Source organism: Hirundo rustica, chromosome 25 (assembly GCF_015227805.2).
Source record: "Hirundo rustica isolate bHirRus1 chromosome 25, bHirRus1.pri.v3, whole genome shotgun sequence".
In the NCBI taxonomy this organism is placed as follows: Eukaryota; Metazoa; Chordata; class Aves; order Passeriformes; family Hirundinidae; genus Hirundo; species Hirundo rustica.
Window position 1 is genome coordinate 4,004,056 of NC_053474.1, and position 26,379 is coordinate 4,030,434.

At 51.7% G+C, this 26,379-nt stretch overlaps 1 protein-coding gene across 2 annotated transcripts in view; it reads right to left on the reverse strand.

The window, feature by feature from the left end:
• The window catches only part of ARID1A (AT-rich interaction domain 1A), a 54,472-nt gene that overhangs the window by 14,281 nt on the left and 13,812 nt on the right, over positions 1–26,379 (reverse strand). For both annotated transcript variants that reach the window (XM_040086036.2, XM_040086037.2), the window contains exons 2-8: positions 18,706–18,918; positions 17,603–18,052; positions 16,871–16,984; positions 2,773–3,013; positions 2,402–2,491; positions 1,618–1,785; positions 644–959 (exon numbers count right to left, since the gene is read on the reverse strand). In XM_040086036.2, coding sequence (XP_039941970.1) covers positions 644–959; positions 1,618–1,785; positions 2,402–2,491; positions 2,773–3,013; positions 16,871–16,984; positions 17,603–18,052; positions 18,706–18,918 — 1,592 coding nt within the window. The remainder of the gene's footprint in view (positions 1–643; positions 960–1,617; positions 1,786–2,401; positions 2,492–2,772; positions 3,014–16,870; positions 16,985–17,602; positions 18,053–18,705; positions 18,919–26,379) is intronic.

Genomic DNA, 26,379 nt, shown 5'->3' on the forward strand with positions numbered 1-26,379 from the left:
CTGCCCAGCCTGGCCTTGGACACTGCCAGGGGCAGCTACAGCTTCTCTGAGCATCCCAACACACAGCTCCTCCAGGCTTTACTTGCCTCCATTTTAACACTTCACTTGAGAACCAAAAACCTCCAGAAGGGACCCAAACCTCCCCAGAAAGGGACCCAAACCTCCCCAGAAAGGGACCCAAACCTCCCCAGAAAGGGACCCAAACCTCCCCAGAAAGGGACCCAAACCTCCCCAGAAAGGGACCCAAACCTCCCAAGAAGGGACCCAAACCTCCCAAGAAGGGACCCAAACCTCCCCACAAAGGGACCCAAACCTCCCCACAAAGGACCCAAACCTCTCCACAAAGGACCCAAACCTCTCCACAAAGGACCCAAACCTCCCAAGAAGGGACCCAAACCTCCCCACAAAGCGACCCAAACCTCCCCACAAAGCGACCCAAACCTCCCCACAAAGGGACCCAAACCTCTCCAGACAGGGACCCAAACCTCCCCAGAAAGGACCCAAACCTCCCCACAAAGGGACCCAAACCTCCCCACAAAGGGACCCAAACCTCCCCAGAAGCCCCCCTGAGCGCTCCTCCCGCAGCGTGGGTCACTCCCCACCCCCTGGCAGCGAGCTCCCCGCGAGCTCTCCGTCCCCGTACCTGTTCTGGATGGAGTTGGCCGCGGCGTGCATGGCGGCGGCGGCGGCCTCCTGCGCCTTGCGGTTCATGCCGGCGGGCGGGGGGCACATGCCGCTGCCCACCTGGGGGGGCATGTTGGCCATGTTGGGGCCGTAGGGCCGGCTGCCCATGGCGGCGTGGCCCATCCTGCCCGGGGGCAGCCCGCTGTACGGCGGCACCCCGCTCTGCCCGTGCATCTGGCCGCCCGCCCCCATGGGCGTCATGCCGCCCCCCATGCCCGGGCTGGGGTAGTTGGCGTTGGACATGGCGTTGTAGTTTGGCTGCCTGGGGTAACCTCCTGGGGAAGAGCAAGGGAGCGTCAGCAATCTTCCATCGGGAAATATTTCAAGATCGCTAAGGGAGATGAGGGGGAGCGTTCACACCTCAACGCAAAGTCAAAGTACTTGGATATAAGCCACATAAAATGTGTTTTGACACAGCCAAGTAACAACATCGATTCAGAAGCTGCCTGAAACTCTCCCAAAACCTCAGCCCAGCACAGAGAGCTAAATGGTCCAGGACAGGATGGAAAATCCCACGTTAACTCTTCCCAAAACAGCCACCACTTCATCATCTCCCTCTCCAAAGAGAGCCGTCCCTTTGTCACAATTACATGGGATGCACAACCTGCTTACTCCTAAATAAGGAGGAAGAATCCTACTTTTACAAGTGCAGCTATCCTTGAAAGCAACGTATTCCATCAATCTCAACAGGAGCAAAGCTCTGGTTGGCATCACCCACAGATTAAGAGGGGACAAATCAAAACATTTATCATGGAAGGATGAAGTGGCTTGGAAGGGACCATGAAGATCACCCCATGGGCAGGGACACCTTCCACTATCCCAGCTTGCTCCAACCTGGCCTTGAACACATGCAGGGATGGGGCAGCCACAGCTTCTCTGGGGCCCCAACAAGACATCAGGACAGAGAGAGGCCTTTGCTGGCTCAGTTCCCACCTTGAGGTCCGTACTGCCCGCCCTGGGGTCCGTAGCTCCCCATGGAGTTCTGCTGGTAGGGCCCCATGCCGGCGTGCATCTGCGCTCCCGAGGACTGCCGGGGGGATAAGGCTGAGCCAGGCTGGGGGGAGCTGTACTGGGGCATCTGGGGGTTCCTCTGCATGTACCCTGCACACCAGGAGTGAGCAAATCGTTAGTGCCAAGCGTCCACAGCTGCCACTGCACACACGCGCTCCAGGCAACAGCCCCAGCACTGACAAAACCCTTCCAGGAACAGCCTCGACACATTTTAGTGGTTGCATTAAGGAGCCGGTGTTATCTGAGCAGATAACAGATCCAATTTCCTGTTTTAGCCAGAAAAAACCCCAACTCTTTAGTGTCACAGCAGAAGCCAGTAAAGCTCTGCAAATCCTTGGGGCTTCTTATTCTTGGTTTTTGTTCACTTGTTTGTTTTCTCAGGGTGACAACTCTACGCCTTCAGCCAGGACAGCTGAAATTTTACATGCAAAACATCTTACTCTCTCAAAGGGGAAAGGCACACAGTATTGTTGTGAGCACCTCTTGTTTTGAAGCTCCAAGAACGCACGTTAAGAAACCAGAGAAAAACACCTTAGAAGCCAAAGCACCAGTTTGGATGGAACACTTAGAGGCCAAACGGCCACCAGCAGCTGAATTTACTGCAAGGTGCCTCAACACTTCAGCCTGTAATCCTGGGGCAGCTTTTCAAGCGCTCTGTCCCCAGGCTGGGTACTTTAAACACCCTCAGGCAGCCGGCGTGACCCACCTCGGTCCTGCGCGATGCTCGACTGGTTCATGGAGGGGTGCAGGATGGCGTCCGACTGGCCGCTGGGCGGGCGGGGAGGCATCTGATTGCCTGGGCCACAGAAAGGACACAGATCGTCAGCAGCTGCCCTCCACTGACCCAGCAGGCAGCAGAGTCACACCCCAGAACCCCAAACCACCCCAGGACAAGGCGACGTCGGCCGCGGCGAGGAAGAGCAACGGCAAGCGGCGACCTCGGGCCGGTGCGACGGCACCTCAGCCATGCCTGCGACACAAACCAGCCGAGGGAACCTCAGCGGGCACACACCGGGCAGTTCCTCCCCGCTGGGCACCGCAGCTCAGCCCCAGCAGAGCCGGGAGGTGAGAGATTACCTGGGACTGCAGCAGGGGAGAGGGGACCGGAGCGGGACTGAGCAACGCTGGCTGGAGATCCAACTGGGGAGGGGGAGGGTCCTCTGATGCCTGGCAGGTGAGGAGAGGTATGTGGCGAGAAAGGAGACTGAGCTGGGTTACTCTGCTCTCCTTGGCTGCTGGAAATCCCTGATGTGCTTACTCCAGGGCTCAGGGCTCCTTCGGTCCCCATGGGCAGGTCATCTATGGAACCAGACAGGTCCTGCAGGGCACAGAAACACATCAGAAACCACAGAGCCACGGGGCTGCTCTCTCACGCACCGCTCAGGAGGAGCATTTGTCCCTGGGCACGCTGCACACAGGAGCCAGTGAGCTCTGTTTACTGTTGGTTCCAAAGGCTGCTGCAGACTGAGGCGGCTGCCAGACGTGTCTTATCCTGCCGCCAGTCTGAACCCAGGAGCTCCTGACTTGGTTTGCTGCTGGCCCAAACAATTGGCTAATTCTCCTATTTGCTCCTTTTAATTCAGTTTAGAGGTGGGAAGTTGAAGAATGCATCAACAGCACACGTAAAACTGCAAACACAGGAGACAGTCCGTGTGATCGTGGCTTGGAAGGGAAACGTGGCTCAGCCTCTGAAAGACAGAAAACTCCTGCCTCACCATAATTAATTCATAAACCTCCTATGAGCTGGGAAACTACTCACTTGAGATGGATAAAAACAAACTAAACAGAGATTTAAAAGAAAACCATAAAATACTCTTCAGGGTTCCCACTTCCCTTTCTTCAAAGACAGCAAAAATTAGCAGTTACTGCATCAACCTGTAAAGTTTAGCTTTTCTCGAAGGCAAGGCTAGAAAACACCCTTCCTCCTGCGTGTATTCACCTCGGAGAAGAAAAGCACAAAAAAAAGCCTACGAGAGCCGAAACCTCCAATTGCCACAGCAGCAAAGCGACAGCATCAAAAACCAGCTGGCAAGTGTGAAAAAAACCCGGGGATAATTCCAAGGAGTTGATGTGCAGATCCAACATGCCCAATTGTGCTGGCTGGTTGATAACAAGGTGCATCAGCTGTTCAGGCTTGGCCTGCAGTGAATGAGTCAGGAGCAGCCCCAGCCAGAGGAAGTGGCAGCATATTTGAACAGAAAGCTGGGAAGTTGTAACTATTCCAGGGATTAGATAAAATCTCTGCCAGAGGTTCAAAGGATCACGGCAGGTGAAGAAGTGGAGGCCAAAGCTTACCAGGACTTCACTTACCCTTCCCTAAGTCTTCCAGAGCGATCAGCCCTGGATCAGAAGGGTTCTGGGTGAGCCCTGAGGGAATCCCGGGTCATTTTCCCTGCACGGAATTCAGCTGAACAGCACAAGCAGAGCCAACCTCATTTAAACCCCACAGAGAAAGGCCGAGCCAGCTGATAAATCACCTGGACACCCTGGTTTCATTTACACTGACGGCACAATTCCTGGTTCAGCAGCAGCTCAGGGAATGTTTTCCCAGCTCTGGCAGTGCAGATGGACCTGGAACACCAGATACTGCAACTCATCAGCCTTGGGGAGCAGGAGCCCTCACACCCAACACCTGCCCGCCAGGGGATGTGGAAAGGCTCTGACAGCACATCCAGGACGTGGAAGTCATGGAGAAGAGGAATTCTGGAGGAATAAAAGCCAACACAGGTGACACCCAAGCACCTCATCACCCCCGTGGCACAGGGACATTCAGAGAGACAGAGGCAGAGCTGGGCCTCAGCACCACGCTCAGCTGCTACAGAGCAGCAATTTCCTCTGTTTTAATGGAATTTGAACAAAATGCTTCTAACAAACGCTGGCAAGTGTTACATTGGAGCTGCAGAGCCCAGACACTTGGTGGGATGATTTAGTGCAGAGCGTGTCCTCCCTCCCCTTCCATTACTGCTCCTGTTGGAGAGCTCATTTCCTGCACCACAGTCTCTGAGGTATATTTGCTTACTGCTCAAGTATTATCTTCCTGAGGGGGGAAAAAAAAAAAAAAAAAAAAAAAATGGTTTTTTTTATTTCAATGAAAGCTAAAAAACTGCAGAAAAAGCCTAAAAATAGTGTCTGAGATCTCTTTCAATTTTCACTACTTTCCTATTGTAACATCAAAAGCATTGCTCCTTTATGCAGCTATTTGGGTGTTTTTCCCTGGACAACTTTGACAAATCCCACATTCCTACTGCGGAAACCATCTGAAGTGGGAGTAAAGAGACATTATTTCCAACATTTTGCATTAAAAAGCAACAACCAACACAAACAATCACGAGCAAAACACTCCTCTCGCTGAGATTTACTGCACCCAACTGAAGCCACTGATAGAAGACACACAAAGAGATTCCTCCCAGAGCCCCTGAAGGGATCAGAATGTCCAGAAACCAGTTCAGTCCAGACTACAACTGGATGGGAATACTGGAATGTCCCTTCAGTACATGCAGGTAGTTTTAGTTTGAATCACCCAAGTGCATCCAAACACTTTTCCTCACCGCTGAAATGAAGCTGGAGGCCAAACCCATTTCCAGCTCTGAAATTCCTCACCACATAAGCTCCTGGAGGTGGGGATTTTAGAGCACTTAAACCCAGAGAGCAGAGGGGCAGTGCCTGGGCTGCAGAGATGAGGGGCTTTTAGGCTCAAGGGAAAAAAAAAAAAAAAAAACACATTAAAAATGTGCACCTGAGACAAACAGCTGCACGAAAGAACAGATACAGAGCAAGCGTGCAAGGTGAAATGGGAGTTTCCTTCCTTTATCTGGGGGTAAGTGCTTCTCCAAGAGGCAAGAAAGAAGGTTTTGGGTGGAGGGACCTCGGCGTGTGTGGAGGTCACTGCTCCATGGCCCGGGCAACGTTCTACTTGAGCCAGGCAGCCGAGGAGGGGCAAGGCTTGGTAATGCCAGACACAAAAATATCTGCCGGGCATAAAAATGAAGGAACGTTTAAAACGGTTTGAAAATTAACTACTCCTAAGAAATAGATAATCTCCAGAGCTCATGTCTTCGACCTTGCCTGTGTATCAATGCTTTAGTACTCAAGTCATCTAAAAACATCCCGTTTTAATGAAGCAGGTGGATCCTGGGTGGCTGCGCCCCTGTGAGCAGGGTCCCTCTGCACTGCTGACACACCATGAGGGACCCCAGAGGAACAGCACAGCTTTAGCTCACACATTAGCAGTTTTGATGAGTTTAAAGTGAATTAAACATCCCCCTTTCCCAGCTGTTGGGACATGGGTTGAAAACAGGGCTGCTGAAAATCAAGTAACTCCTGAAGCGACTTTCACCTCCGAAGATATGTAAGTTTTAGGAATTCCAACGATAAAGTCATTTCCCAGCAAAGAAGGGTTCTGCCAGCACAGCAGCATTTTCTGAGTGTGTTATTCAGGAGGACTGAGCTGCTCAGAAGTGAAACTCCTGCAAGGGGAAGGAGAAAACATGGACTGGAATGTCTGAGCCCCAGCAGCTCATCAGGGGGGAGCTGGTTCCCTCCCATCAAATTCTCTCTCAGGACATCAGGCACCAGGGCACCATGGGTTAATTAAACCTAAAGGACACCTCCAGCTCTGATACCCCCAAACCAGGGGAAAAGGAAATCCCTGCCTCTCCCTACAGCTTGTTTTCAGGGCAGCCGGAGCAGAGAAGCTTTTAAAAACAATCAAACCTGACGGAAATAATGAAGACCTGCTGCTGCCGTCAGGGGGTTCTGAAGGGGGACGAAGCCCAAGAGCAGAGGGCTCAGGAGGTTTTATTTGCCTCCCACGGAGCACCAGGAGGAGACCTGGAAAGCCAGGGCAGCAGCAGGAGAAGGGATCTCCCCTTCCCTCTCCCGCCAGCACAGCCAGGGAGCCGAGACAGGAGGTGAGGCTCGGCAGCAGCGGCTCTGCCAACTCAAGGAAACGTCAGGGTCTGGAGAATTTCCTCACGTGTTTCCAATGTGTTTTTTTATGCATTTTATTGCTCATCTGCCATGCAGATCAAAAACGCTGGAGGGATTCCAACTATTTCACACAGAATCTCACACTCCAGGCTGGCTGCAGCCCCAAAGCCTGAGTTTCTTCACTTGAAATACTGCCCAGTGTTATTTTGGGATGTGACCTGATAGCGGAAGCCCAACGGGGACCCTGGAACGGAGCGGTTCCAGCTGCGAGTGGATGCCCGAGCCGGGCCGGTGCCAGCGCGGGGCTGTCAGTGCTGCTGACAAACAGCCTGGGCACCAACACCTCCTCCTCACACCACAACAAAACCATGCCTGCAATCACACGATCTGCTACCCACAGGAGGGGGCAGGGGAGTTCACCCCTGGCAGGGAAAAAAGGGATGCAAGTCCTGGCGTGAGCAGCGCAAGGAGCCGGGTGGTTTGTGCTGGAAGCGGCACGGAATTCTTTTATCTGGCAGCAGGAACCGCCACCCCTCTATCTGATACAGCTCGTTTGTTAAACAAACAGAGACGAAACGAGGAGAAATACCTAAGATCAAGGTAACAAAATCCCAGAGGAGCAGAGAGACTCAAGGCTCTGCTCAGGCCCACCCCACTGATCTGGAAGAGCAGGAAGACTGACCAGAGAGCAAATGGAATTTCTGAGCGGGGACTGCATCGTCCCTGCCCAGCCCCAGCCTCGGCCCTTCCACGTGGGAAGTGTGGGGGAACAGGGAATGATCTCAGCACGATCAGATCGCCCGACAGCACTCAAGGAAATTATGGTCTGAGACAAGCATGTGGTGGAGTTTATAAATTCTGTAAGGCCAGTTGTTTCCATAAGATGCTCACAAGCAAGACCAGAGAACAATGGCTAAATTTATTCCCCAGCTCTTTCTGAAAGGGAAAAAGCCTCTTCCTTCCTTCTAATTGAAATACTCACTTTCTATTACAAGCTCTTTTCTCTGTGCAGTTGCTTTTCCACTTACTCAAGAGCTACCAACATTTAAAAATCACAAGCTTGTCCTTTCCTTCCCCTTTATTTCCACACCCAAAATACCTCAATCCTCTCTATCACAACAATCACACAGCTGACTGGCAGGATCTCCCTGCTATTTTGGGGACATGGATAGGCTCGTTCCTCCTTTGGCAGCACAGACAAATCCTTCCTCTCATGCTCCATAGAACACTCTCTCCTGGAGACTTCCCCATGCTCCACACTCACAGCACACCCACAAAGGAACCTGAGGTTGTCACAGATGTGACAGAAGGGTCTGGAGAGGCCCTGCAGCCCCCAGTGCCTTTCCTGCTGTGCCTCTTCCAGGTGGGTCCCCCAGCAGAAAGCAGAAGCTGGAGCTTGGGAACAAGCTCAGCTCCAGTGGAAACCCAGCTGATACCTTTCATCCAGAGAGATTTATCATCCAGGGTCTCCAAAACTGACAAATCAAGAGTCAGAACAAAGATTTTCTAAGTCCTGTCCTATCCCAAAAACATACAGCTTATGCCAGGGACGCCCAACACTGCCCTTACTCTGCTCTTCTACCAGCAGTTACTGTGGAGAGGAACTTGAGTCCATCTTTCCTGCACCAAAAGCACCTTCAGGATCGTTCCTGGTGTGGGTATGGGCTGGACAAGACACAAAGGGGACATTCTCCCTCAAAATGGGACAAGTCCAGCAGTCAGAAGGAAAAAAGGGATTTATTTGCAATGAAATCACTGCGATTGGCCCCTTGGAGATGTCCCTGGAAGCTCAACCTCTGATCCGAGCAGGGATGACACCAGAGCAACTAGAATCGAGTTCAGCAAGAGGAAAACCACCAAGATCCTGGCACCAAACTGAGGGTGCCACAAGGGCCTGGGAGCCCTCACGTGCCACTAATTCCCACAGTCCTTACGGAGAGGAAGGAAGTGCTAGACTCCACTACTTCAAGGGGAAAACATCTGCCCACTAAAACCAATACCAGTGAGGTAACACCAGCAAGGCTTCAGCCCCTGCTATCAGAGTCCATATTCCCTTCCTCTCCAAAGAGCTTCAGCTCCTCTCAGGCAGCAGCGCTGACAATTACAAACCTAAGATGGGGACTGGAACACGCCAGAGAGATTCGTGCCGTTTCCTCGCTCAAAAAAGAAGCTGAAAAGCTCATTCTTCCAGGCTGGCTTCAGACAAACTGGGAGAAGCTGCTGGCTCGAGCTGCACTGCAGGGAAGGGAGCCTTCGGAGAGGAGGCTGGCGGGAGGAGGGGCTCGGTGCCACACGAGAAATTTTACTCCGGTTGCAAAAATAAGCTGCTGCTCTAATCCAGCTCAGTAAATGTAGGTGAGTCCGGTGAGCTGGCAGAGAGCAGGCAGAGGATGGAGCGGGGAGGAGGACAGAGGGAAGTGCTGCTGGCTGTGCCACATTCCTGCACCGGAGCCTTGCGGAACAGCCGGCGCTGCTACCGCAGCAGCCATTGATTTTTCAGAGGTCGATACTCCACTCCCACAGATCTCCTCGGCAGGAGCTTTAATCACATCTCCTGCTCTTACCCTGTGCCACCCCTCCTTCTCTTCCCCCTCCAAATAAAATAAAATATATTAAAAAAAAAAAAAAAAACAAGACTAAGGGAGGGCGAGGGGGCTTTCCTCCCCCTCCGAGCATGGAACAGAGGAACAAATCTCATCTTCTCCATCTTTGGAGAGCCGAGATTCAGAGCTGTGGTTGCAGCACAAAGTAGAGAAGAGAAGGAGTAACGTGATTCATCCACGGAACAAGATGTCGCTGGAGGGAGAACCCGCCATGTGGAAGGGCAGCATTCCCACCAGGAAAGTGCTGGGCTCTTCCACAGGACCCTGGGAGATGCAACAGCAAAACCCCGCACGAGAGTTCCCATTTAACCCTTTGGAGGCTGCTCAGCTGATAAAAAGCACTCCCAGCTTTACACAAACGTCGGTACAACATCAAACATCCAGGGCAGCACGAAAATTCCAATTTTTTCCGGACAGGGCAGCGTCACTTCAGCTATCCCAGAAGCTGTCCCGTCCATCCGACACAAAAGGGTGACACCTCCAGCTCCTACAGCAACACTGACCCCAAAACAAGCTGCAGGAAAGAGGCAGGAGGATCCCAGGCACAGGAAGAAGCAACATGGCAGCAGCACCAGAGGATGCTCCCACTGGATTTCTGGAAGTTGTGGGGATGCAGGGATCTCCAAGTCATCAACGGTCTTGGAAAGGCAGGTGCAGGAGGGAAATGAGTGCAGGCCTTTGCTGACAGACCTATTTATTCCAAGAGCTTTTGTTTTCCCTCCACAGGTTTTCACGTCTCCTCATCCAAGTCTGAAGACGAACCCCAGCTCACGCAGCATCATGGAGGAGGGCAGGAAGTTCCCCTTCCACTGCCAGACACGAGGATATCCCCATTCCCCAGCTTCCTTGGAAGGCGCTTTCCAGGCTCACGGTCCACACACTGAGACTCAAAAGCATTTAGTCATCCCAGCATGTGGCTGTGCCACCGTGCCAACCACCCAGCCAGGGTGGGCAAAGGGAAGCAGCAAAGGCAAGAGGCTGAAATTATTACAAGATTTAAAAGGCCCCCGTTCGTGCAATACTCTGGATTTTAAGGTAAATCAGCTTTTAGTATTCTCATCAGCTTCTGAAACAATCAACAGTGAGTGGATCAATTTCTGAAAAAGCAAGAGGAAGATTTTAGGGCAGAAGAAGATTTCTAAGGTCTCAGGCATTTGCAAGTGTGGTGAATCCAGCGGTTCTTCCCCTGGAAGTTGTCCCAGCCCATGGCAGGGGGATGGAACTGGATGATCTTTAGGGTCCTTTCCAACCCAGCCCACTCTGTGATCCTGCACTGATTCTGAGAGACAGCTGGAAGCTGGCAGCCCCTTCCCAAACACCTGGTGCCTGTGGGAGGGCAGGGATGGCCCCTTGGCACCGGGGCATCTCCAGAGAAAGCACTTCCACCCCGAGCTGTCCGGATGTGCTGGGGCTGCTGCTCTGGGTGGGATGGGGAGACTGGAGACACGTTTGGAGAGAATCAAGGAACTGCTCCTCTGTCCTGGCTCAGGGCAGTGAGCAGGCACAGGGAGAGGTAACACATCCATGGAAACCTGGCCCGGGCCAGGCTGATGTGGGCCAGCGCTGCCCTCGGGGTCAGGGCGCCAGGACACTCCGTTCCTGGAGATGCCACTTCTTGTCATTTCAGGAAATTAAACCTTTTTTTCTTTCCCTTAATAGAAGCTTCTACTTTCCAGACTCAAAACTGTAATAAAAACCAACCATACAACTCCTCCAGTTAGCAGGACTGATGGGGGATCCTGGTGTGACCCATCCCAAGCCTTGGGCCCCTGCCATGCCCCACACGTGGGCACCACGTGGAAGAGTTTTCCCTGTGGTATTTATGATCCCACGTGTCTCCAAGACAAGTCAATCCAGCGTGCCAGAAGCACAGTGAGAGGGAAATTATTCCTGTGGAGCGAGAGCTCAGGTGTGGTGGCGTTTAAAGCACCACAGGGTTAAACACCCTCAGAGATCCCTGCACCTGCTGCAGCAGCAGAGGAAGGTGACACCACAGCGCGTTCCCCCTGCGGCAGGGCTCAGTTTGGGTGCGAAGGGAAGAGGATCAAACGTCCAACGTCAGACTCACAAGAGGCTCCCACACCGTTTAAAGGGTGTCCAGTGACGCCAAGTCAGCAGCAAGAAGGAAGTGAAAGCCTCATTTCCCTGGCCTGCAGCACGAGCTGCTCGTGAGCAGGGGCTCACCCTAAGCCAGGAGCAGCTCTGGATTCCGCAGAGACACACGTGGGAGAGCACAGAGCACTGCCTGGGGACCCAGAGCAGGACTGGCCACCCTGCAGCCATGCCCTGCTCCAGCACTGACCACCCTGCAGCTGTGCCCTGCTCCACCACTGGCCATCCTGCAGCCATGCCCTGCTCCAGCACCCATCACCCTGCAGCCATGCCCTGCTCCAGCACCCATCACCCTGCAGCCTCCAGCACTGACCACTCTGCAGCCTCCAGCACTGACCACCCTGCAGCCTCCAGCACTGACCACTCTGCAGCCTCCAGCACTGACCACTCTGCAGCCTCCAGCACTGACCACCCTGCAGCCTCCAGCACTGACCACCCTGCAGCCTCCAGCACTGACCGACCCTGCAGCCTCCAGCACTGACCACCCTGCAGCCTCCAGCACTGACCACCCTGCAGCCTCCAGCACTGACCACTCTGCAGCCTCCAGCACTGACTGACCACTCTGCAGCCTCCAGCACTGACTGACCACTCTGCAGCCTCCAGCACTGACTGACCACTCTGCAGCCTCCAGCACTGACTGACCACTCTGCAGCCTCCAGCACTGACCACTCTGCAGCCTCCAGCACTGACCCACCCTGCAGCCTCCAGCACTGACTGACCCTGCAGCCTCCAGCACTGAGCTGCCTCCCCGCCGTGGCTGGGCCTGAACCGGGCCGTGCTGGGCCGGGGAGCCGCGGCCCCAGGCAGGGTCCGGCCCCGGAGCCGCCAGGCGAGGGAAGGGCTGGGCTTTGGGGAATGTGAGGCAGGCGCGGGCAGGAAGCTGAGCTGAGCCGCTCTGGACCAGAATAGAAACAGGAAACGAGCCCGGCATCGAGCGCAGCGGCTCCTGCAGCGGCTCCCGAGGGATGCTCGGGGTGCAGAGCCCCCGGGGTGGGGGCTGTCCCCCCGCACAGGGGGGGATCAGCTCCCTCCAAACCCGAGGAAGGGCTCTGAGGACACAGAATTGCCACATGGACACAAAGCAAAGCAGCGCCGGGGCAGGGCCGAGCGGGAAAGGCGTCACCGGAGCGGCTCTGGACACGCTCTCCACAGTTAACAAAATGTAAAAACTTGGGAAAAAAAGGCACAGCCTTCTCAAGGAACCACGCAGAAACGGTGGGCAGAGCCACGCAACAAGAATATCTCGGGCAGAGGAGCACTGAACAGGGGAAAAATACATTTTTAACTTCCGCTACCACCAGAGATTGGGATAAAAACCTTTCAGATGGCACAAACTGGAATGCAGGATCTGCACTGCCAGAGCTTCAGGTGCTCCTGGGGGAAGCCTCGGGGTGCTGCTGCCTTCATCTGCATATCCACTGTGCTGCCCTGCTTTGAAATGCACACACTGCTAATCCCTCTCCTAAGGCAAGCAATAAGACAAGCTCAAAAGGCCAAACACAGACCAAACAGAAGCAGGAAGTCCCATATGGAAAGGGAAAAAAGGAGAGGAAAAAAAAAAAAGAAAAAAAAAGGTTTGAAGTGACCAGCAGATTCAACTATAAAAGGTTCTTTCTCCCTGCCCCCTGAAAAAGTTGTCAAAATGACTACTTTTAAACTGAAATTTTAAGGAAACAGGCTGCCTCCCTCCCTCCACGGCAGCTCTGGCAGTTTTTTTGCTGCATTTCAGCCTGTTGCATTGATTATTTCCAGGTCAGGGGACACAGCTGACAGAGCTCAACTTTATTCCACTTCAAGCACTCCCAGCGCAGCTGAAATGACCATTTGGAAAGGATGGAAAATCCAAGCTTCCTGACAACCTCCAGTGTCCAAACTCAGTAACTGCTTGACTGAGGGAGAGATAATCAAACCAAAACCACCCCACAACTGCTGGGGACATTCAATTACAAGGTTTTTCCACCAAAGCTCTTGCAGCCTCATTCCTCTCCCCACTCAACAAAATCTAATTTTCTTAAATCCACACTGCAAAGACCTAAGGTCAGAACCCACATCCAGAAATTAACCATGGATCAGGAATATTTTCAGTTGGTTAAAATACTTTCTGCCATTGATAGGACACTTTTCAGATCATAGATTCATAGATAAAAATTCACAGATAAACCAGAGAGAAACATCACTAAACAAAAGAGTTTCCCAATAGTGCAAAACAGCAAATCACTGAGGTTAAAACTATTCCCACTATACAACAAGATGAAAATAAATTGCCCAGGACAGGGAGGAGGTTTCTCCCTCAGGCTCACCGGTACACTGACCAAACTAAGGACATTCTGGGGTGGGAATTCCAAAATTTTTTGCCCCAACTGCCCATTTTGCTGCCACAAAAATTCAAACATAACCTTGCTGTGTCAGGACCTCCAAAACCCTGCCAGAATCTGTCCCCCTGATTTATGAATGGCTATTGGGGCCAGCCGGGAAGCTCAAACACCAGAGATGCCAGCTTCTGTGGCTGGGAAGGAATGAACAGCCTGGTGGGAACCCCTGCCTGATGCTCCACATCCATCCCAAAGACATCAGGAACTGCTTCAAAGCAGCCCATGAGACAGAGACTGGGGCAAGGTAAAACCTGTGCCATGCTCCATCATGAGAGAGAAAATCCCTCCCAACAAACCTAAAAGTGCAAAGAACTCTGCAGCAGAGCTGATCTGCGATCCAAACTCAAATGGATGCCCCAATCTGCTTCCCCCAGAGCTGCTACCAGCAGCTGCCATGGCTACACAGAAAGAAGTTATTACCTGGAAACGTTTGACTCCTTCAGCCTCAAAATCCAAGACTCAGAGGTTAAAGGCACTGAATAAACTGGATACAACTCTCCAGGAAGAATTTTTTTTTTTGCTAAGGAGAACAAGGGAACCTCCTGGGAGAAACAGATCTATCCCAAGGATTACTCTTCCTCTATTACACCCAGACACAGAAGACTATACCTCACTTCTCCTGTGCAATCGCAATCTAAGTTTAGTTTGGCTGCAATCCTGATGGAGACTCCCTAGGGAAGCAGTGAATTTTACAGAGAAATTCCTCAGCTTGCCTGCTCCAGGAAGGGAGAGCAGCCAGGACACTCACAGGGAGCCCCTCTTAGCTCAGGAGAAAGTTTAGTCAATGACACAACAATCATGACCGGGAAGGGATCCTGAAGGCCCCACCCAGGACATTCCTCAGGCTGATCCCAAAAAAGCCAGGGGAGCTGAACAACTTGGCAATGTCCCCGTCAGGAGATCAGCACCTCCTGAAAGGGTGAAGGACCAGCCAAAGGAATATTCCCCCTTCATTGCTTAGAATTCCAACGTGAACACTGATGCACAATACCAATGTGTAAAGGCCAAGGACTTGTTAAGGCACTGGGCACATAAATTTAACACTTCCCACGAACCTAAAAAGCAGGAACCTCCTTTTCCTGCTGGGGCTGATCTGTGTTTAATTAAAGATGATGCATGGCATGATTTGCCCCCACTCCAGGATACCCAGTGAGCTTTTCCACAGCACCCACCAGGCCTGGGAAAGGGCTCAGGACTCCGTAATAAAATTAAAAGCCCACGAACAAACTCTGCTCCTCTAAGTCATCCTTAATGGCAAAACAGGGATCTGGGAATCCTCCCGAGCAGGATAAAACTTTCTCAACTAGACAGATTGAGCAATATCAGGAAGATAAAAAGAAATTGATAGTGCCCTTCCATGGAGCTCTTTTGTTTCTGAGCATCCCCAGGCCAAACTCCGTGCAGGAGATTGATCACTGCACACTGAAACAAGGATTTGGCTGCCAGCATCCCAGAGATGCCGCCTTTCAACACCCCACAGCATCCCTGTCTGAAGCCTTTCTCAGCTGGTGCTGTTCTTGTCCTACAGGATCCCAAAGAGACAGCAAGGAATTATGGAAGACGTACAAGTGAGTCTCTTTTCCTTTTTAAATTTTATGCCTACTAAGGAAGAGAAAGGCCAAAAATACACCAGGGTTGGGTAAGCTAAAATTCTCAAATGCAAATTATTTGGTGGTAAAGCCAGGAAAACCAGGTATTCCCTTGTTTTTAGGTTCCTCCACTCCTGCAGCTGAGATGGATTTCTTTTCTTAGACTACTCAGGAGAAGGGACAACTTGAAAAGGGCCAAATATATTTAACCACAAGGTATAAAACAAACTCCCACTTGGTGCTGAGAAGGAGCCACTTCTCAAAGGCTCGTTACTAATTCCTATAATCCGAGTCAGAGGGATCAGTAGGATCCAGGAAGGCTCCATCAGCAGTGCCTCTGAAAGGACTTCCCACCGTTCTGAGCTACAGCAATTTCTTCAATTACTTCAGTGGCTTCACTTCTCCTGTGCTCCTCGCCAGAAGATGGGTCACATGGAAGAACTTGTGGAGAGGCAGAGTGGAAAGAAACATGCTATTTAAAAAGATTTTTTTTTTTTCCCCCAGGCCTCAGAACAAATTAAATCTTTGTAATCAGGGTCCAAAAGGAAAAAAAAAAAAAAGGAAAGAGGAAAGAAAAAGCAAAAGCAAGAACCCACAACTACTCCCATTAGGTGGTCAGAACTAGAATCACTTTATGTTTTGGGTGACAATTTGTACCCAGGATCCGAAGGCATCATTTCAAGGGGCTCATAACAAAGCTGTTCTCATTGCTGGGAGCGAAAATAACTCAGTTCTACACACAGCTCACTCCTCTGGCCAATCCAGCTGCAGCTTCCAGCACTGACTTAGCCACTGGCTAAAGAAAGAAAATAAAAGCTCACTCACTTCCTACTGGTTAGAACAAAAGTTACCAGCAAAATTGAAACTCAGCAGCTCCAAACTTTTCTTCCAAGCCAGAGGCACAGACCAACTTGTGCAAGCTAACCTAAGCTTTCAACCCTTCTCTGTTTCCTTGATGTTTTAACACAAAATTCAACTGCTGCTGGAACACTGGGCACTAACCTCATCCCCAGCTGGTCACTGCACATTTAGATCCTAAATCAAGGAAAATGTACTTCTCCATCTGCCAGGGAAGGAGTTACATGGGACTCTTCCTCACTCCAGAAACCAATCAATTCGTATTTTTCACCAACTGTTCAGTCAGACTGGACCAGAGAAGCTTCAATCAGCAGCACAGCAATCCAATGAGACAGAAAGGCAGTGGTGCTCCAGTGCCAACCACCAGTGCCACAGTGGGCCAAGGAACAGGAAAATAAGGTAAAAATGAGGATTTTCCCTGGAGGTCAGGGTCTAGTCCGACAGCAGTCAGGTACTTCAGACACTGCATGCAGAGAGCTCACAGAGTTAACTGCTTTAGGTAGAACCTGCAGACCAGAGCACTCAGGGTTAAGCTTCCCTCTCAAATCCATTACTTTTGTAAATTACATTCAATCTCCAGTGGGAAGCCAGAAGCTAATGACTTAGTAAAAAGCACAGGCAGCCTCCATCGTTCCCATTTCCACGTGGAATACTACCAGTGCTCATTTCTCCTGCTGTGCTCCTGATTGCCCTCGGCCCAGGCCCCACTCACCGGCAGGCTGGAAGGTCTGGACTGAAGATTCAAGTTCATGTCTTCTTGCCCTTTACTGGAAGCCATTGAGGGAGCAGAGGATGCCTGGGACCCAAATGAGTCTTGAGATAACTCCTGAAACATCAAGACACACAAAACAGAAGTCACAACTGGGAATACAGTAAAGTCTCTGTTGGAATCGCCCTGGGATATTTCTCACATTATGGCAGATTTACGTCCCCTCGGTGACATTTGCCCAAAACAGGAGGTGAGAGCCAGGACTGAAAGCCAGCACACACAAACCCTGCCCGAATGCTGCTCAGAGCTGGGAGCACAGGCCCAGGGCCATGACAGAACAGCCACTCTCCTCATCATTCCTGGAGATCACAGGCTGTCCTGGATCTACCCCTCTGCTTCTTCACCTTCACCATCTCACCCTCGCCCCAAGTACCTCATTATCCAAACAAAGCGAATCAATTAAACCCTTCCACTTCTCAGAGGCTGCCCCAGATGCGTTGCAGCATTTGCTGAAAGGTCCCAGCCAACTCTGTTCCTCCTCCCCAAAGCCAAGTTTTCCTTTTGCTGCTTTACCCCATCAGCGAGCCACAGGAGAAGCCCCCGAGTCCGACCATTCCGTCCCACCCAGTTCGCCGCGCGCAACTCAACCAATTTTAACCAACGCGACAGGCGGCTCGCCCCCGAGGGTTTCAAACGCCACCTGGAGAGAAGGCAGCAGGGCAGGAGGAAGCCTACCTGAGGCGGGGGGAAGCGCTGCTGGGAGTAGGCCGAGGGCTGCTGCGGCGGCTGCGCCGGCGGGTACGACGAGGAGGGCTGCGCCAGCGCCGAGCCCGCGGGCTGCTGCGCCTGCTGCTGCTGGTACGGCGACTGCGACTGCTGCTGCGAGTAGGGGGGCTGGCCCTGGGGGTGCTGCGGGGCCGAGGGCTGCTGCGGGTACGGGCTGGGGGGCTGCTGATGGGGCGGCTGCGAGGGCTGCTGCGAGTAGGACGGCTGCGCGCCGGCCGGGGGCTGAGCCTGCTGCTGCTGCTGCTGCTGGTACGAGGGCTGGGAGTGCGCGGGCTGGGACGGAGGCTGCTGCGAGTAGGGAGGCTGCTGCTGCTGAGGGTGAGGGCTCTGCTGGTTGTAGTAGGGAGTCTGGCTCTGCTGCCCGTACGCGCCGGGGCCCTGCTGCCCGTACGGAGGCATCTGCAGAGGGAGAGATGGAAGTGGCATCGGTCACAAAGGTTCTCCTCACACACGGGCAGGTTTTGCTTCAGAAGCAGAAATGCAGGAACCTGCGCAGGGCAGTAATGCATTGGAAATGCCGCTGCACCTAGATACCTCCCAGACAACAGCAGAAGTCACTCGTGCGTGACATTATTCTCGGCAGTAACCAAGTTTTAACAATCGTAGCTAAGTTTTTAGGGATCCCTATCTGACCACGCTTCAACAAAAGTAACATTGAAAGGAAAGACTGCTTGCTCCAACAACAAAAAAAATATTTGCCTCTTGAATCCTGCAAACAGTCCAGCAGGCGCCACTTGGATCATGTAATGAGCCAAAACTGACCTGGAGTCATTTCTTGTGCAAAGAACAGCTGTGTCTCTAACACAGCACAGCAGAAAGAAGATCTCCCTCCTCTGCTATTTATTTTTCCCTTGCTGGATTCACTGCTCTGCCACCACCTCTCTCGGAGGCAAGGACTGCACAGGGCATGGATCCCACCTGGATGCAGGTATGGTACAAAACCCAGCCTGGAGAAATGCCATTTTACCCAAATAACCGATGCAGCCTGGCCGGGGGAGTCAGGGCAGCGTCTCTTTGCCCGGCCCAGCTGTGCCAGGCTGTGGAAGCCGTACCTGTTGTGCATATGAGATGCTGCCCATGGTACTCTGCGTCCTGCTCTGCATTCCCATGGGGTATCTCTGGGGGCCCTGCGGCCCGTAGGGCTGCCCGGGGTATCCGTGGCCCTGCTGCGGCCCCGCCTGCGGCCCCTGCTGCTGCGTGTAGGGGTTGTTCCCTCCGTAGGGCTGAGGCCTCATCTTCCCCATCTGATCCATCGGGCTCGACGGCTGCAAGGCAAGGCAGGACACGTGAGGCACATCCAGGAATCGTTCCTTTAAACACCGCAGCTTCCCAAAAACCCCAGGAGAAAACCCGGACGGGTCGGCGCCAAGGAGAGGCTCGTCTGCCTCTCCCCAGGTGCTAAACCCCAAAGTTACGTCTGGAATTACGGCAGGACTCCTGCTGCCTTTCCAAACCCACCGTTCCACCAAGAACAAGCCCAGTGAGAAGTCATTTAATGCTGACATCTCTCCCGTGGCAAGACAGGGAAGAAGGAGGGAAGGATCATCAAGAAAAATCAATTATCAGTGTAAGTGGCTTTTCCCCATTGCAGGCAGTAGTTTAATGTCCAGATATTCCACGACAAGGTAAATTTAGGCTGAAAATTTAAATATTCACAAGAAACACTGCTTCTTTCACGTATAACAAGGTCTCCCAAAACACTACAGGCTGTTAATTTACACTTATGCATTTCAATTAATGCACATTGATGTAGTAACACCGGGCAGCGCTGCTGACATCCACAGTCTTCAAGACTGCAGCTTCATTTTTTGAGTATTTTTTTACATGTGCTTTGTGTCTGCTGCCTTTTGGAGAATAAAGAGTTTCTAAATCGAATTTATTCAGATGCACGTGAAAAAATTTGTCAGCCTCAAAAGTCAGGTCCCTGAGCTTTAGAGCGGAGACGATGAGATGAGTGAAGAAATGCAACTTTCCTTGGACTCATCTGTGCTTCCCCTGCCTGGAGCCAAGATTTAGGAATAGTCAATCGAATTTCCTGAAAACACTATAAACCTCAACACTATAAAACCTCAAAACAGGCCTTTTTCACCTTGGCAGTTATTCCCTCACTAAAGCAAGGGCTGTTCTGGCGTGGTGACCTCTAAATGAATCCCAGCACAGTCCTTAACCTCCGGTTCCTTGGACTGAATGGGAATCCTTCCCTGAGCTCCTGGTGACCTAACTAATCCCAATTAGATGTTTTCCACAGATCACCATGACAATGGACTCTCTATTACACCATCCCTTCCTGCCACCCCTGGGGTGGTGTTTGTACAGATCCACCCTCTCTCGCTGAGCTCAGGTGCTTGAGGAGTGGCCCTACAGGTCTGCACAAGCCAACACCACACACAGCTCAGGCTGGAAACCCCACAGACTCCCAGAGAACGGAGCAGGATTTCACTGATGTGTGCAGAATCCACCCTCTTGGGGGGAGTGGGAAAGAAAAAAAGTTCTTGCAGTATGCTGCACTTGAGAAAAGCCTTCCCCAGCAGCCAGCACAGCTTGGAGCCCCAGCACACATTTGTGTGCCCAGCTGTCTGTGCAGCGTGGCTGCCAGGGAGGCTCAGCCCCGAGCCAGCAGCGAGTGCAGGGACACCACGGGCAGCTCGTGGGGCTCTGCTGGGGCACCAGAGGCCGGCACGGAGCAGGCACGGCAGGAAAAGCCCCGCTGCTGGAAAAGGGAGAGGCGGCTGGCTCGGAGGAAATTTGTGTCACTATGGCACAAATCGATGGAGAGCAAAGTCCAGGTGCTCTGTTCTAGCCCAGCTCAGGGCACCCATGGAATCTGCCAAGTTGGAAGGGACCCACTAGAGCCCAGCTCTCAGCCCTGCACAGGACACTCCAGAGTCACATCCTGTGCCTGAGAGCCTTTCCCAGATGCTCCTGGAGCTCTGGCAGCCTCGGGAAAGCCAACCCCTCAGCGAGCAGGGCATTTGCCATCCTGTGGAAGCTGTTCCACGGCCCTGCGGTGACTCTCCCTGCATTTTGGATTTCGGATGCCCTCCCACGCTCAGCTGGGCTGGATGTTCCCATTCTCGGCCATACTGACACCAAACCAATCCTGGACAAGTTTGATTCCATGTTTTAGGTTCAAGCTATCACAGATGCTGCTGCTGGGGAGTAACACAGGCAGAGGCTGCAGACTCCAAGGCAGCCCCCGATCCCTGCCCTGGGAACGCCGTGCCCGGAGCCCACGCCAGGCACCCACAGGGGTCTGTGCCAGCTCGGAAAAGGAGCTTCCATTCACGGGGACAGGAAAAAAAGAGGTCTTTGAAGGCTCTGGTGGAACCCTCAGAGCTGCAGGGCCTCAGTCCTGAATGGAGCACCCATGTGGAGCTCCCATACACCCTAAAAGATGCAAATTGTGTTTACACCTTCCCAGCAATTGTCCCTGATGCTTCCCAAGTCTTGCCTTGTGGGTATCCCCTTTCCTTATTGACATCTTCTCCCTGCCCACATTATCCCCTTTGGTATGTAAAAACGGGGCCACCAGGAGTTTTCCTGACCCCTGGCTTTTGCCTTCAGCCTGCTCTCACCATCCCCAAGCGCTTACATCCTTCCTTCCACCTGACAAAATGCAACTTCGGGGTTACTGACTAAATATTTCAGCATCTTTTCCGTTTGTTACTTGCTTCCTCCTGGTTGTAACTCCCTTTTGCAGCCCTCTACCAAGGGCAGCTTCTCAACCACATTCCTTTTAAGGATTTTTTTTTGTTGTTCTAAATACACTCACACCACATGCTGCCACCCCTGCACTGATTTTCTTGTCTGTGGTCACCCACAAGACCAACCATCTCTTCAGGGAGGAGAAAACAAGGTGAAGATTCACTTTTCCATGACTCCTGCAGGAAGCATGACAACTACTAAAAAACTTCCAAGAAACATTTGGAACTGTTTATGCAGCAATTAAAAAAAGAAAAAAAAAAAGGAGATAGACAAAAGAAAAAACCCAAAACACAAACCCCAAACATCCTTCCAGGATGTGACCAAGTCATCACCTTGACTGCTCAGCGTAGGAGGACACAAAGCTGCCACCCTTCCACCAGGCCCTAGCACAGAGAGGGTGCTAAAAACAAACACGGAGAGCATCTAGATTGCAGCCTTATGGATAAAATTCTATCACCAGGAGGAATGTAAATGTAAATGTAAATAATTCCTTCCTAATGAAGGAATTATTTCATACAAACACTCCTGACTCGTAGCAAGGCTAATCTCTGCTCCCCGGGGTTGCCCTGTACATCTCGAATGCTGCCACGTGTTGTTTCTTCCTTCAAAATATCCCATTAATTCAGAATATCGCACACATCTCTGTCGCTGATGGGGCTATAACTGCTCTGCTCTTGGTATTGTAGCTCTGGCTCAGAGTCAGCCATCGGGAAGCTTCCTTGAATCTGCTCCCCAAAACCTTTTTGGGGAGCCGAACTCCACGTGCCTCAAGAAAAGAGCCAAGCTGAAATGCAGGGATGGATCCCAGGGCTGGTGTGAGGATGCTGGGAGGAGCAGAGGCTGCACAGCCCCCCTGCACAGCCGTGTCACACGAGATGGGCACGCCGGGAGGAAGCGAGAACACGTCAGGGGAAACACGGAAATACCAAACCCCGACTGCAAAAGGCTGGAAATTCTTCTCTGGGCTGATAAATGGGAAATCCTTTCAATAGGAAACCACAGGAGTAGATTACTGTGATTACACTTCAAAAGCAAAGGCCCTGCCACAGAGAGACATAATTGAGAGAAAGTGTTGCTCCTTGATCACTGAAGTCCAGACCCCCTGCTTACACCTCCCTTGCATTCATAGAAATTGCTCCTATTCTCCCTCAATCCCACTATCTCTGCTGTTGTGTAACACCAGGACGTATCAAAACTCGACAAAACGTTGTCCTGCCGCCAGTCAAACTCCCGAAAACAAAGTTGTGTGGTTTGGTGTGTAAAGAGAGTGACCATAAGCCGTGCTCCAGAGAAACTGCGGAGCTTTTGGGGTAATTTAAGATATTTCTAGACTAAGAGTTTGTAACAGCAAGCCCAGAGTGAGCTTAAAATTACCGAGTTCAAAAGCCCTTCAAATCACTTTGTGTGATGTGAAGGGTGTCAGGGCCCTATAATGAGGCAGCGCAGTGAAACCAGCTCTTCTTCCAAACAACACCCGTGTTTTCCGTAAGAAACAAAAAAAAGCTTTAAGCAGACAAGAGGATTCCATGAACAATTCCTTTCAGATTTTGTCCGGTGGAAGAGAAATTTGGCCCCTTGAATGAATAGCTTGGTTAAATTGGAGAGGACTTGCTATTGGTCCTGTCAGGAAAATGAGTAAAGGGAAGAGGCAAATCCCACTTCGGAAGCGAGAGCCAAACCCTCCACAGCTGTACAGAAAAATGAAATTCTGACTTTCCCCGTTACCTTATTACGTATTTGTATTTTATTGGGCCAGAGGAAGAAAAAGGAGAGTCATTTACTGAACTCTCCAGTTTCATATCAGAGTCACTCAATTATTGGCAAACGTGGGTGTTGGCCACAACTGGTTTCTTCAGCTGCCCCCACCGACCCCCCTCAAAGAAGAAGAAGGCTGAAAAAGTAAGAAAAAAGCCCTAAGATCTCACCTTGGCTTTGAAATCTTTTCCTGACCAGCTTTGTTGTCCGTTTTTTTGGTGATAAAAAAATAACAAAAAGCATTCCTGGCTGTTTAACCGAGAGAAGCCCTAATTGATTCCCACAGTCATTAACCTGCATTTTACCTCGGAGAGTGGTAGTTAAGGAAGTCGGCACTGCTATTTATAACTCATCTCAAATTGAGGGCAGACTGCCTAAAATCTAACACATCCCAGCTGTACTCCTGTTTGAACTGGGGCCAAGGGAATTTTTTAAAGCAATCTTGGCACTGAATGAATGACACCAACAGTACGAGCGCGTGTGGTTGTGTTGTGGTGACGTAGCTGGAGGTGGAAGGGGACGGGGGGGCCGCTCTCCGTAATCCTTCTCCCGAGCCCAGCTCAGCCCCTGAGCCGGAGCCGCCCACCCAGAACCAAACACAGGAAACGTCTTTTCCTGTGCAACGCCTTCAAGTGAGAAGCACATGGCTAATCTGCATAAAAGCAAAGCCACGCCACTCCTGCCAGGAAGGTTGTGCTCGGGATCCCTGGCCACCGAGCCGCTGCCTGCGAGGGCTTGGACCCGAGCCGGGAATCCCAGAAAGGGCCGGGAACAGATGGGAAGGACCCCGGCAGCACCAGCCATTGTCTGGCTGCTGAGCAGTGGTACAAAGAGGAGCCTGCAGAACGCAGAGGGAGGTGCCAGCTGCTCCCTGGCCACCCCAGTCTGCCCGGAGAACGGGGCCACCGGGGCGAGGTGGAAGTGGTTGGGCTGGGATGATGCTGAGCAGCACCAGTGGTGGTTAACACATCCCACAGGCTCAGGGACAAACCGCTCTCCTCCCCAGCCTGCAGCCCCAGGGATCTCACTGGAGTGAAGCAAGTGGGGCTTGTGGAAGAGGGATGGGGGATTCGACTTCCCACCTTTAAACCCCCATCCTAAACCCTCAAACTCCTGCCCTTCTTCCACATCCCAAGGGCACTGTGAGACCACCAAAGCCCAGAGCAAGACAAACCCCACTTCCTGTGTGATGCTGGGTGTGATGGTACCAGCTCACAAAGCACAGGGCTCATGAACATGTGAAACACAGGGAGGCATTGCCCAAAGCTGGCACGAAGCCCTGGGGATCCACCAAAACCGGCTGGGCTGTGGTGATTCCACAGCTGACAGCAGCAGCTCCTCTCCTGCGACAACACAACCGTGGCTGATCCACAACATCACCAAAACAGAACTAAGGGGGATGGAAGACACAAACAGCACCCAAGGGGCAACACAGGAGGCTCCAGCAAACCCCAGTTTGAGCTGGTCACTCGTGCTTGCCCATCAGACACTCTCACATCCATCTGTGTCTTCCAAACCTCCCCAAAAGGCGACTCCAACTCCTCCACAACCGGAGGAATGATCACAAACCAACAAGTGTCCTCATTCAGGAGCAAACACAGCTCACCTTCCAGTGGGGAACTCTCATTTGCTCTATTTAAGGTACAACTGGCTGTGCTGAGGTCAACACCCCGGCCTGAACTCGCTGCCTTTTATAGCCCGGGTCACGCTCCGATGCCTCTCTTCCCATGGCACTCTGCTTTTAAAGAGGGACAGAAGAGGCTCAGGGGAAGCTGAAGTTAAAATAAAGATCCTCCAGCAGGACGTGAAGATGGCCCCAAAAGAAAACACCTAGAAAACCCATGGTAATAAACACTCCGTGATGTGCATCCACCACCTCACTGGCACAGTTTAAACAACGAGCCTGTTTCTCTGAGGATTATCATCACAGAAATGCACAGTTCCTTTTTTGCTTTTCCCCTCCCTTTTTAAACTTGAGAAATCCATCAATTTCCTTCAGCACAAGCAGGGCAGACACTGAGCCTGCCCAGCTTCCACCAGGGACTCTCCCTGCCTTCCCCCAGGGCAGCCCCATCACTTTGGGAGCCCCAGTCCGTTCAGGAAGCAGGAGGGATGCTCTGACTCACACCCATAAGCCCAGAGCGCCAAAACCTGACTTCTGGGACACAGTACAGGGTTATAAATGCTCATCCCTTGGAAACGTGCAGGACAAATCCATTTTTACATAAGCTACAGAAAAATAAAACTCCTCCCTCACCCCCACAAATCCCAGAATCTAACTTGGATTTGGACACATAACCAGGAGGTGATGGATCATCATCTCATTGTCAATGGCCAATGCAGATTAAAGTTTGGCTGTCAAAACAAATGACCTCTGCTCCACAGTTTCAGTTCTGCATCCAGAAAGAGCCTGGTTTTTCTCCTGACTTTTCCCAGTAGGTCAGAGTTTGACCCAAAACACTTTCTATTCCTCTAAACCTCTGCTAGCATCCCAACCTCAGAACAAGCTCACGACATCCACACAGAAGGGGAACAGGACTCTTTCTGCATTGCATCAGCCACCTGCTTCTATCTGGAGCTTCTGCAAACCTAAAATCTGCCCTGCTCAATGTTTATCTCCTCCTTGACCATTTATTATTACACCACTTGCTTTGGGGAGATCTGCTGTATATCCAGACCTTGGGCTGTAACAGTGGAAGGAAGATGAGTGAGTTTCTCCCAGCAGCCATCCTGTGACCTGTATCTCCCTGCTAAACACAATCCAGTAATTACCCATTAACATTTCTCAGCAAGAGCCCGGTCCACACATCTCAGAGGACTTTCCAAAGCACAGCTCTTACTAATATTCTTCTAATTGATTAAAACTGACCAGAGTTTTGATTACAGGATGTATCATTATGGAACATCTCATTCCTGAAAGAAGTCAACCAGCAGAAAGTGATGGGGCGGGGAAGTGAAATGAGAGTCACCACTCAAAGCCTCACTGGAAATAACCCGGCAGCAGCACAAGTGTTCACGCCCAAGTAGCAGCAGAGCTGTGTTATTTTTTATTTTATTAAAAACTGGAGGGTGGGAAGGTGCCAAGCCTGCAACAAGCACCAGGATGGTTCCTCAGACACCTCTCCTACAGGCTCAGAGCACATCCCTCTGGGAACAGCACAAGGGATTCCCCAATGCCTGAGAATTAGCAACAACCAGAGGATTCGTTCCCTTTCCCTCCATCTCAACTACTTACACCATGGCAGGACACTGACAAACACCATTTA